This window comes from Sciurus carolinensis, chromosome 8, assembly GCF_902686445.1.
Source record: "Sciurus carolinensis chromosome 8, mSciCar1.2, whole genome shotgun sequence".
Classification (NCBI taxonomy): Eukaryota; Metazoa; Chordata; class Mammalia; order Rodentia; family Sciuridae; genus Sciurus; species Sciurus carolinensis.
Genome location: NC_062220.1, coordinates 9,390,537 through 9,403,074, shown reverse-complemented (window position 1 = coordinate 9,403,074; position 12,538 = coordinate 9,390,537). Strand labels below are relative to the sequence as shown.

General features: G+C 34.1%; 1 protein-coding gene across 2 annotated transcripts in view; it reads left to right on the top strand.

The window, feature by feature from the left end:
- The window catches only part of Cntnap2 (contactin associated protein 2), a 1,961,892-nt gene that overhangs the window by 636,964 nt on the left and 1,312,390 nt on the right, over nt 1-12,538 (top strand). For both annotated transcript variants that reach the window (XM_047561468.1, XM_047561470.1), the window contains exon 3: nt 2,521-2,714. In XM_047561468.1, coding sequence (XP_047417424.1) covers nt 2,521-2,714 — 194 coding nt within the window. The remainder of the gene's footprint in view (nt 1-2,520; nt 2,715-12,538) is intronic.

Sequence of the window (12,538 nt, the reverse complement as noted above, 5' to 3'; positions counted from 1 at the left end):
CTTCTCAAATATTTGAATTTATATCTTTCAGCAATTGTGTCTTCAAATATATAAATTATATGTATAAGCAAATATCTAAAAATATATATAAAATATCTAAAAAATGTAAAAAAATCTATACATATGTGTATACATTATATATAGATAAAGGAACTATAAATTTTATATATATATAAAGGAAATATATATATCCAGATATATATATATATATATATATATTTTTTTTTTTTTTTTTTTTTTTTTTTTTTTTTTTTCCTTTTTCCCCCCTTTGGTGGTACTGGAGATTGAATTCAGGGGCATTAACCACTGAGCCACATCCTCAGCTCTTTTTTTTTTTTTTTTGTATTTTTTTTTTATTTTGAAACAGGATCTCATTAAGTTGCTCAGGGTCTCTCTAAGTTGCTGAGGATGACTTTGAACTTTTCATTCTCCTGCCAGCCTACCAAGTCTCTGGGATTACAGCTGTGCACTACCACATGTGGATATATCCACATATATATATTTCATATATATATACATATATATATTTCAGTAGTGGAACCAATCTATAAACTTGAAAACTTGAAGTCTTAATCTGCTAATTTCATCATTTCTGTTATTTTGGAGTCCATTTCTTTACATTGTTTTTTCTCTGGTTTTGACTCATTTTCCTACTTTTGCACAGGTCTAGCATTTGTGTGTGTGTGTGTCTTTGTGTGTGTGTGTGTGTGTGTGTGTGTGTGTGTGCGTGTGTGTGCGTGTGCATGTTCTAATTTTACACTGGACATTATGGATGCAATGTTGTGTAGTTTCTAAACTTTCATGACTTGCTTGACAGAGTGTTGAATTTGTTTATGCAAGAAGTAAACTTTTTTTGTGAATCAGATTGACTTTTTTCAGTAACCTTTGTTTGGGGAGCACCCAGAGTAACCCTTATTTTAAGACGATGTTATTCCTACTTCCAATGCATAACCTTTCAGAAATGTCTCCTAAATGACTGGATGTTTGCTAAGGCCTCTCCACCTATCTAGTCTGACATCAAATTCTTCTAGCCCTATGCAACCTTTAGTGGTTGTTCATTTTACAGCTCCCATGAGCTAGTCAAGTGGTGTCTTAGCCTGAAAATATACAGCAAAATATTTATTCAGAGACTTGACTCCACGGGCTTCCGTGATCCCCATAACAGCTACCCACTCTCTAGAACTCTGTCCTGCAATTCCAGCTTCCTCTTTGGCGTTGAATTCTGGATGTCTCCATCTTCATGACACTGCTATACTCTGGGATCCTCTTCCCTGTACCATGATCTGTAAAGTGCATTATGCCAAATGCTGGGAGCCTGTTGGGTTTACCCAATTACTCTCCACTCACGGATTAGGGTCCTGCCCTGCCAGTGGTCAGGTCCCTAAGAACATTTCTTTAAAAAATATATTTTTTCAGTTTTGTAGTTGTTTAGAGAGCTATCCTATCATAGCTGAAAAAAATAAGCCATATAAACATTGTTAAATTAATGATGTATCCATAATGATTTATAAAATGATTTTTATAAAAGCCCTCATGGAATAAATTATTTCATCATCCTTTAATTTCCTTATTTACACAGTGATATGTATTATGTTGATATATTGTATACTGGAAAATCTGTTGAATATTTTTCTATCATTTCCTCCCATTAGTAGCTGAACTCAACTTCAAAGTTGTAGTGCCTCTTAGTACTAAGCATTTTGTCATTTTTTCTGTCACTTTTTTTGTGTGCAGTTAGTTAGTATGGTTAATATTATTAATCACTGTATTAAGAATATTACTAAAAATTGAGTCTTTTTTGTTCTAAGTTAGGGTCATTGTATAATAAATACCCTTATATTCTTCTATTACCAATCAATTATCCTATTTTACCAAAGGATATTTAACTTCATTCGCTATCTCAAATGATTTTTCTAGAAATATGGTTAAAAAGAGTCATTGGATTCTCTCTTTTAAGTGACATATACTACCTATTTTCCTATACCTTTCCTCTCACAAGATCAGAGGTTCAATATAAGATTAGTCCTCATTTTAAGAACTATAGTACTTACATTCTTTGAACTCTGAACTTCTTAAGGCAAAATGTATTTGAGAGTTGTGTATAATTGGTTTTTGTTTCATTTATAATTTACCAAAATTTAAAACCTTTACATGAAAGAAAAGGAATTAGTTACTTTTTTTTTTTCCTCGATGATTTTAGCAGAAGCGTTCATGGTAAATTGATCAACCCTCAGCCAATTAGACTTTGACATGTACTAATAAGATCTAATTGAGGAATTATGAAGACATTTGCTCAGGAGAAAATGAGCACATAATTACACCATAAAGAGGTTAAAGAATCAATGTTACCCAGCTGGAAGACTATTAGTTGAAGTCCCAGTGGCATCTATAAAGGACACTTCATAATATATCTGAGAAATATAGCACTGACAAGGCCAATTAAGATATGTAGAATAATCTGCTCCAATTGTACAAGTTCATCCTTAAATATTCATCTTTCCCTCTTGCCTCTGCCCACAGGTGCTGGAGGATGGTCTCCATCCGACAGTGACCACTACCAGTGGCTTCAGGTTGACTTTGGCAACCGGAAGCAGATCAGCGCCATTGCAACCCAAGGGAGATATAGCAGCTCAGACTGGGTGACCCAGTACCGAATGCTCTACAGCGACACGGGGAGAAACTGGAAGCCCTACCATCAGGATGGGAATATCTGGGTAAGTCATTGTCAGAAATGTGACGGGAGAGACAGAATAGAGCTGCAACTACTTGAAACTGGTAGAGGACTCACAGGTGAGATACTACAGGCCCTCGATCTCTGAGCTGTATGTAGCTGTGAATATTTATCCATTACAACCATTGAGAAGCCAATTATTAAATATTTATTCGTTGTTTATCTATTCTTTCCTGTGCGTTGAAGAATTTCCTGAGGCTGCAGTTCATTTCGATGCTTGGCAATTGGTCTCCATGTGTCACGATGTATCTCCATCTATGTTATTTATTTAGATTACCTGAAGATGTTTAAAAGTATATGGAGGACATTCATACCCAAACCAATAAGATCAGAATCACATCATTAAAAAATATGATTAATGATATTGCTAACTTTTTGAGACAGAGATCTTCAATTAGAATAAAATATTAAAATTATGAGGAAAGTAACTTAGAGAAATAGAAACACTAAGCAATTTACACACACTATATTAGTACTTTACCCCCTTATTACAGATCTTTATTTGTTCCTTAACTGTGAGAGAGAACAAGATTTTATCCATGTATCTGAAAGAATTTGAATTAAATTGGAAAGTTGTATGTATTGAATCAAATATTTACATTTGAATACATTATTTAATACTAACTTTTAAGGAATATGTTCTAGTTTAACTACTTCAGAAAAGAAAAAACAGTTACAACCAAAAAGTCATTAATATTAAACAAAGAGAAGGACAAAGAGAGGCGAAGGAAATAATTCACTTTTTACGTGCACATTCCACAGTATTAGGCACTGTACTGGGTACTTTTAACCTGATCAAGGCCCATTCTTAGGGAATTTATACTTTAAAAGAATAAATGTGAAATTCCAGAGTTTAGAATTCCTAGCATGGTGATTGCTTCCACAGCAGTGTCTAATGACAGTAACTAGGGTGTGAAATAAGGATATAATCCTGAATCCTGGGAAATAGCAGGTGTGCCTGCCCAAGTAGTACTCCCTTGGAGCTGGAATTGTGTAGCAGGAGCATTTGTGTATTGTAATGTGTGACTTATAGGAAGCAAGAAGTAGGAAATGCTTCTGTGAAAAGTCATCTAACACTTAGGATAAGTCAATGCTTCAGGCACAATTTACAGCAATGTGATTGTTCACCCTGGATAGACAAAGAAACCATGTAAAAAACTTCAAAACAGATGGTTACTTATGGCCCAAACTCAGATGTGGATTTAATTGGCCTAAAATGCAACAAGGGGAGAGGGGTTTCGGGATTTTAAAGCTCTTCAGGTGATTTTTTAACACTTTGCCAACTTCGAGAACCATATTTTAGATTGGCTTCAGTCTGCAGGTAGGGTGTGGGTGAAAACAACTTATAGTGGAAACAGTGGAATAGAAAATTAGCACTGACCTTGGTTAAGACCAAGCAAGGAGAGTGAAAGAGTCAGACAGAGACTGATCAAATGACCAGCCAACCAAACAACAGATCAACTAACTGAGTGTCAGGGCTAAGATCACACTCTGTCCAGTTAAGTATTCATGATTTTCTGTCTGTTCTTTCAAACCTAAGATCAGATTAGCATGTTGATAAAATTATGTGAAGAGCTGAAAAATCAGACTCCAAACTATCTTTCACATCTCTGGTTTTGTAAAGTTCTCACCTGAAAATCAAGAGAGTATTCAAATCCTCTGCCCCTGGGATATGTTACATTGTACTAAAGATGGCAACCAAAATGTAGCCATAGGGCATCTGTTCAGGGGCTTAATAGTTAGGGTAGTCACAGTATGAGGGAATGAGTAGACAAATTAAAAGGGTGTAAGAAAGTAAAATTGTCCAGGATGACTTAGACTCTTCTGGTGATGTATAAAATACCAAAGCCATCCTGCAGTGAAAATGTCACAAGTTGCAAATGTGAATTGGCTCTACAGGGCTCGCAGACATTTGTGAAGGTGGTACAGGGTGCATTTCTACTGTCTTCTACCTTTCTGGTTTCATTTTGTTTCCTTCTTTGACATCATATATTTCTCATTAAAATTAGCATGCTATGTGATGAGTGAGGTAGTTATAAAATAAAATTTAAGATGAAATGTAGATATTGTGAACCACATTGAAATGTCAATAGGCCTGCCACAGGATGACTGTATTCTTGATTCTATTTTTTAAATAAAATATGACAGAAATACTTTAATCCTTACTAATATGAAAAATAGTTCATTGCTTTGATGTATTCTAAAAGAGATCAAGTTCATTGACTTTTAAAAATTCGTGAGTACTTTGGAGCTTATGTCTTAACAAGCATTAAGTGATTAGAATTTAGCTTTTGTAATATCAACAAAAATACTTTTAGGTTTAAGTTTATTAAAAATGTTGATTAAATACTAGATTTTCTTTTAATCTGCTACTTCTTAACCTCATGTAAATTGAATTTAAAAGAAAAATTCTAACAGATTAGATTGGATGACTTTTTGATAGACAGTATCTTCTAAGATATAATGTTTCAGAGTCAAAGGATTACAAAGTTGATGTAGTTTCAAGATTGCCATTCCTAAAATCATTTGATTACCTCAAAAGAATTTAAGGTAATGTAAATTCAATCTCTTCAATATTTAACAAATGTCAATAGCTATTCTTTATATAGTTGTTGGGAAAACAATATTTAATAATATTTTAAATGTCTATATGGATATTCTTAGATATTTTTATCATCACTAAATACTACAAATACTACTAAATACTACTAAATACTGCAAAGACCAGAGAATTATGACAATTTTATAAGATTTTAAAGTCATGAATCATACATTGTAGAATGAAAATGACTTTTGAATAGATTCCTAAAGAATGGTTTATCTGAATATTTAATAGACAAAAGATATAAATTGCTAAATGTGCCTAACTACCCAAACCTTCTACTCTTCTTTGATAATACTTCATATAATAGAATCCTGTGTACTTTATTGAAGATCCCATTTCCTTCTCTTTAGAATTTCCTTTCAAATGTAAAAGAAACATGTACAGATCAGTAAAACTGCCCCCACATCGTTGAATTTACCTATACTATAAACTCTGGTTTGCATACTTCTCTTCAGTATTTTCAGGTTTCCTAAGTAGAATGTGTGGGAGAGAGAATTATTTTGTATAGGCATTTCTTATCAAAAGTCCATTAGATATTACATTAAATAAGAATTTCAATAGATTTTTGCTAAGAGGGCAAATTCAGTTTTACTTGGTTTTTGAATGCAGGTACTTGGAAACAAAATAGTACACCGGAGTAGCAAGTTACTGCCTATTCAAATACCAACATTATTTTGCAGGACACATACTGCAAATTTTCCTGTATTGTAACATGGGCAGCGTTTTTCTTTTTAAATTATTTTCTAAATCATGAGAAAGCCCTTATGATTCAAAATCAAAATTTTTAAAGAGTTTCATTCCCTTTGTTAATGGTTAATGCTAAGCAGGTACCACATTGAGATTAGTTACCTTGCATTTACTAGTTAGAGAGTCCCACTGGGAGAAATGTTTCACCACATTTGAATTACATTGTTAGGTACTTACCAAAATAAGAATATAAAAGTTCATGTTCTCTAAGATATCCCAAGCAGAGTATTTCTTTTCATGACCTGTTAAAATCCTGTTTTTGTTTTTTTTTTTTTTTTTTTTACATACATGCTTTTTCTACCTACATATACACACACATAAAGCTTTATGGTTTTTAACAAATTGAAAATACTTCAAAAATATGGAAGGCAAATATAGCAATCAGTAGGTACATAAATTAAATGTTTTGCTCTTTGGAACATCAAATCAGTAGCTGAAATATATATGCTCCAGTATATTTTTAAGTAAATATCCCATTAATCAAATTTGTCAATTAGATGCCAAGGGATGAGATTGAAATGTCTGAGCTGAGTATTTGGGTTCATTGGTCTGTTTTATGAACTTAGAAGATGTGATTTCTTTCTTTGGGCCTGAAATCCCTAATCTAAGAAATGGGAATAATAGCAACTGGAAGATTTTGCTGGATATATAAGTAAGCAAATTTTGCAAACTATGAAACTTTAGAAACACAAGTGCTGTCAATTGTAGAAGCATTCTGTGAATCAAGTGTACTTCTGGTGAGAAGAGTCTGCAGTGATCACTGTCAGATTTGTTCATCCATGCTACCCTTTCCAGATCCTTAGGCATGATTTCAAATACCTGACAGTGTTGTTAATGAAGGACACATGACTTAAAATAGGAGGTAGACTGCACAAATCTCTGGCATATTTTTCAAATTAACAAATAGAAGAGCATGTCTAAATGCAGTGGTAGGTAGTGCAAAGCAGGCTGGCCAGTGACTCATGACAGGGAGGCCCAGCTCTGGGCCAAGTGCCATGGCAATGCTTGTAACAAATTATTTGTTACCATAATGATGGCCCTGTGTGCAATGAGCCATGTAAGGGGACACTGTTCAAAAATGAATGCATTATTCTGTCCTATCTTTTCAACCATTTGTTATAGCACTTGCACTAATTTTCCAAATCACTTAAAAATCTGTTCCCATAATGTTGTGCTTTATAAATGTAAAACATGAATACCTCTGTTTCACAGTTCAGTAGTATACAGAGGTTTTCTCCACAGAGTCTAGGATATTTTCTGCATTTGATGCTAAGGAAGAAAGCCATCCCTGTTGCTCGATTGTGCATCTTCCATCACGTGGTATCTTCCACTTGAGCTAGCACACTAACGCAGTTCTTCACGAAGAGATGGAAACACCCGTGTATGCTTATGTACCCATGTGCCTGTTTTTTCGCAATTAGTTATTTGGGATAAGAACCAAATAGGCCTATTCAAAATAATTTTATAGATAGCTTATTGAGAAATAAAACATATCAAAATAATCTGCATTAAACACTTTCTTTGATATAAATAGGGTAAAATTCTTCAGGACTTGTAAGAAGAAAACAATTTCCAAGGTGAATTTAAAATAAGTTCCTCATTTCTGTGAAATAGATTTTTCTGTTTACACCTGCTTTTGACTGGGTGATATTTTTAAAGTCTCATGAATTTTAATAGGGTGAGTGGATATTCCAGATCCTTTTACATACACTGTAATGCTTCCACTAGTGGATTGTGATCACCTTTCTAAATATGCATTGGTATTGTGAACCTCTCATTTTAAGGAGTCATGAGTTTTCTTCTTGTTTTAATTTATGAGTCACTCAATATTTTTTATAGAACCATTAGTTAAAACCATTCTAACAAAAGTGGTAATGTGTTTAATTTTCCCCCCAAAATTGGAAAATAGAAATAACATTAATAATATTGAATACATATTTGGCATACACAGATGAAGAAAGTATAGCACTTACTAATATTTCTCAAAGGTAGTCAAAAACAGTAAATAATTTTTCAGATTGTAATGTATTTTTCATCTATGAGGCAAAATAGGATATATGTAATTATTGTTTTAATGTTTTAAATTCCACTGGATTGCTTGGAGATCTCTCTGAAAGAAGTATCTCATCATGTATGTTGATGATCTCCTGTGTTTTATTTTACATTGGTCTCAAATAATGGAGATGCTAGTTTCTTTCTTTCTTTCTTTCTTTCTTTCTTTCTTTCTTTCTTTCTTTCTTTCTTTCTTTCTTTCTTTCTAATAAGGTCAAGGCTAGATTTAGAAGAATCCAAGTAAATGCAGACTTACATAATATGTCGATAGAGGAGGATCTGCAGAGGTTTAAACATGATGACAATTTCCTTACTTAAGATGCATCCCTGTACTCTGCTTACATGATAACTTAATGGAGGCTAGAGGAGTAATAGTTGCCTGAATGGTAAAATTTAGAACCCAGTGAACCAGGCTTCTCAAGTGGCTGCAGACTTCTAAGAAGTAGTGCAATGGCAGTTAACTGGTGCACTCTGAAACCAGATTTTTAACTCTTTCTCTGCCTAAATATCCTTATCTGAAATAATGACAGTACTAACGTTATTTACCACCATAGTGTGGTTGGCATTAAATTAATTACCCATGTAAAGAGCTCAGAACAATGTCTGCCACATACTAATTATTCATTTATTATCACCTTTTATAAATGTGGGATTTCCAGATGCATTAGTATAGGATCTTACATTGGATCTGTCCCTGAAAATTCAAAACACCCTGTAACTTTCACTTTGCTATGACTCTCCCCTGTTTGACATGTGTATTATACTATGTCTGTGCTTCTCATCCTGAATAAGAAGTTATTTTTAAGTATATCTGGGAATGCTGATTTAATTTATGTCACTCAAATCACCATCCTGTTGTCTCACTGAGTCCTGTACATTGACATACAAATTTGTGTCTGAATGATTCTTTTGGATACGTTTGGAAGACATTGGTTCAAATATGATCACCTTATTCGACTTAGTCTAATCAATTCATTTTCACTAACTTTTTAAATTAAGGAAAATAAATAGTCCATGTTTGTCTATAGTACTCCATGTCTTCTTGGGCAAATTAAAAAGGGCAAGATAAGCAGACCCCAATACAGGCTCAAAAGTTTTAGCAAAAGCCACATTTGCTGTTAGTCACAGAAGTGGAAGGCCTGCAGTTGGAGAATGAGGTCCCCTCTGAATGCCTATTGGTGGGGAGCTTATAAGAAATGCAGTCTCAGAGGCCCACCTGAGACTCACAGGATCAGAATCTGCGATTTTGATGATATTCACAGGTGATTCATATATACCTTAAAGAGAGAGTGTGTTGCTTTCAGTATTTCCTGAACTCTTATGAGAAAGAGGAATTAGAATTGGCTTCTGTGTCTCTGAACCAGAAGGTAGAATTAGAACTAGAATCTGTAGTGCAAATTACAAACAGCTTTATTATGAAAAGAGAACGGGCTTTGCTAAGTGGACACTCAATGAGTGCTATTATTGACAGAGGACTGGAAATTAACAAACAAAATAACAAACACAAGTACTTACTATCTTCTGGGGTGAAAAAGTTAGTGATAATGTTAAGCATATAAATATACCGTTCAACTCTGTACTCTAACAGGTAGAAGCTTGCAGAAGTTGTTCTGGGGATGCTAAAAGAGATGCCTAGTTGGGTTGGGCTGAAGGTCATGACCAGCAATGGTTTGTTGAGGAGCTAGGTATTGATGGCTGAGTGGATAAGCAGTTGTCTTGCTGAGAGAAGGAGCAGGAAGTAATCCTAAGCAGAGGAAGCTTCCGCTCAATTAGGTTGCAATGGAGAGTGGGACTCTAAAAAGAGCCATGTGTTTCTTGACTGTCTTATAAACAAACAAACAAAAAAAATGCTGACCTTTTTAGAAAAGAATTTTGGAATTATATCCTTTCAATCAGTAATGTTGAATTTATATGATATAAACACCCTACCTTGGAAGAACTTTGGCTGGTCTTTATGTAGTCTTCTAGGATGTGCATATCCATCTCTGTCCTTCTCATCATGCACAGTTTACTGCCAAGCCCATAATAACTTTTTAAGAGCTTAAAACTGAACTGAAGCATCTTAATCTGAAGCTGAGTGAGCTGAGGTAAGGAACCAAGATGTGGCTTACATCTGAATCTCAAATCCAGCTGGAGGGACCTGCCGCACAATGTGGAGCCCAATCCCTATTTGGTTCTGCAAGAAGTACCCTTATGGTAAAAACCACATGCTCATTTGAATAAGTGATAAGAATATTAAATGCATACATGATATTTATAGAACAAGATAGCCTGGGGTCTCCAACCTGGTTTCCAATGTCACAATCCTTCTCTAACACGTAATATTAGCATCCCTTTGAACATCTTCATCAATGTTTTCTGACTTTAGTTACCTTTACTTTAAAAAGGATATGATAGCACCTGCATTATAGGGGATTGAGGATTAGATAAATTAATAAAAAATAAATTACTGAGAAGATGCTCTAAAAATATAGTCTCCTCTTATCTTCCTCCTGTTTCACTTTCTCCTTATCATTTATCAGTGTCATTCCTATTATACCAATGATTATAGAACACTATGTTAAAAGCAATATTAAAAACACAAGAGAATGGTTAGTAGGCTTGTTCTTGAGAATAATATATTCTAATCACAGGGCCAGAAAAATCCATTATGGTACCTTTAAACAAAAGCCTAGGTGGTCTTGTGCAACTTCAGGATGCTGGTGCCCTGGTCAGTGTGACACCTGTCCTATGTGTCACTCATGCACATAATTTTACTGAGTAGCTAATTTAGTCAATGTTGACTTTGAGAAAGAAATAATGGAATATTATAATGTCTTGGCAAATACATTTGGTTTGCCTTGAGTTAAACTAGCTTGATTATCCACTGCACTGACATGCTCATTCTGGCAAAAGACTGTCCCATCGACAGTGAACCATTGTCTGAATGGCTCACAGGGTTACCATGAGGCCATTTTCAGGATCCTTAAAAAAAGAACATTTCTGCTTCAAGGATGATTATGTTATCCTTGCAATTGGCAGGAATGTTTGAGATAGATATCCACTTTTGCCCGGGGAACTTCTCTGGTGTATTTTGAGGAGACAGTGAGTGGTTCTACGGTAATTGCCATTTATATGGTTTATAATTACATGAATGTGTAGCTTTAGTGACATCTATGAAACTCCTGTGAGTGAGCAAAGCAGCCCAGAAGACTCCACCTGCACCAGTTAATAAATAACAACAGGCAACCATGTTTACTGTGGGGTTAGTAAATGTTTTATGTGCTTTATCTCATTTATTCTTCAAAACAGCTAATAGGTGGCGATGTTATTATTAGTAGTAAGCCCACTTCCCATTTTGGCTACAGACCAAGATTGGAGATGGCTGGAACACATGATGAATTAAAAGTGGAACTGGTTGATAGATGTGTTAACTAACTTCATAGTGCCAATCATTTCACAATGTATACATATATTGAAGGAAGAGACAAGAGCTGTAATATTGAATAAATATTACATTTATTGTTTTTTAAAAAAACAACCTCTCCAGTGGAGCTGAGATTTGAAACCAAGGCTGATGTGTTCTTTACCACAATGACCCTCCTCAGGAGTTCCTCTTACCAGCCATGTGAAACTTAGCGACTACCACATTTTTTTTTTAAGATGTTCTACTTTCACTGCAGGAACAAATGCAAAGCTTAAAAATATTTTGAGCAAAACAGTAGAATGATTTTTAAATTAAACTTATTTCTAATACATCAAAACAATTGTACATGTTCTTGGGGTAATGCAATATTTTAATAGCTATATGCAATGTGTAGTCTTTAAATCATGTTAAATATAGCTACCATATTTTAACTGTAAAGTACTGCACATATGTAAGATAATATTTTTAAATGAAACCAACCAATTTAAATGCAATTTGATATCTACAGTAAAAATAACAAACTTTCAATTTTTTTAAAGAAATGCTTACATGCATGAGATTGTGATATCTAAGATGTGTTCCTTTCCTAGCTTCCAATCAGTCCATCTGACTGTTAAGGATATTCAGTTTAAATATCAAAGTCTTACTATTTATACATAGTGCATGTTTTTGTTGTTTGGTAACCAAAACTCTGCTGTTTATTATAAGCAACAAAAAGAAGAAAATATGAATTTTAAGATGATGATGTTTGAAATTATCCAAAAGAGCTCTAGAAACTTCGCTTTGAACTTAGAATAGGGGCCTTAGGATTCCTGTGTTTGTTTGTTGATTTCCTAGCTACAGTCTTGTGTCTGTGCAGATTAGATTATTATAACCCAAGTGTTATTTATTCCTGGTTGGATGACTTACAATATCCTATTCTATATAAGAAAAAATCTCTATGCAAAAAAGATATAGAGAGAATCTCTATGCAAAAAAGATATAGAGAGAGTGGTTC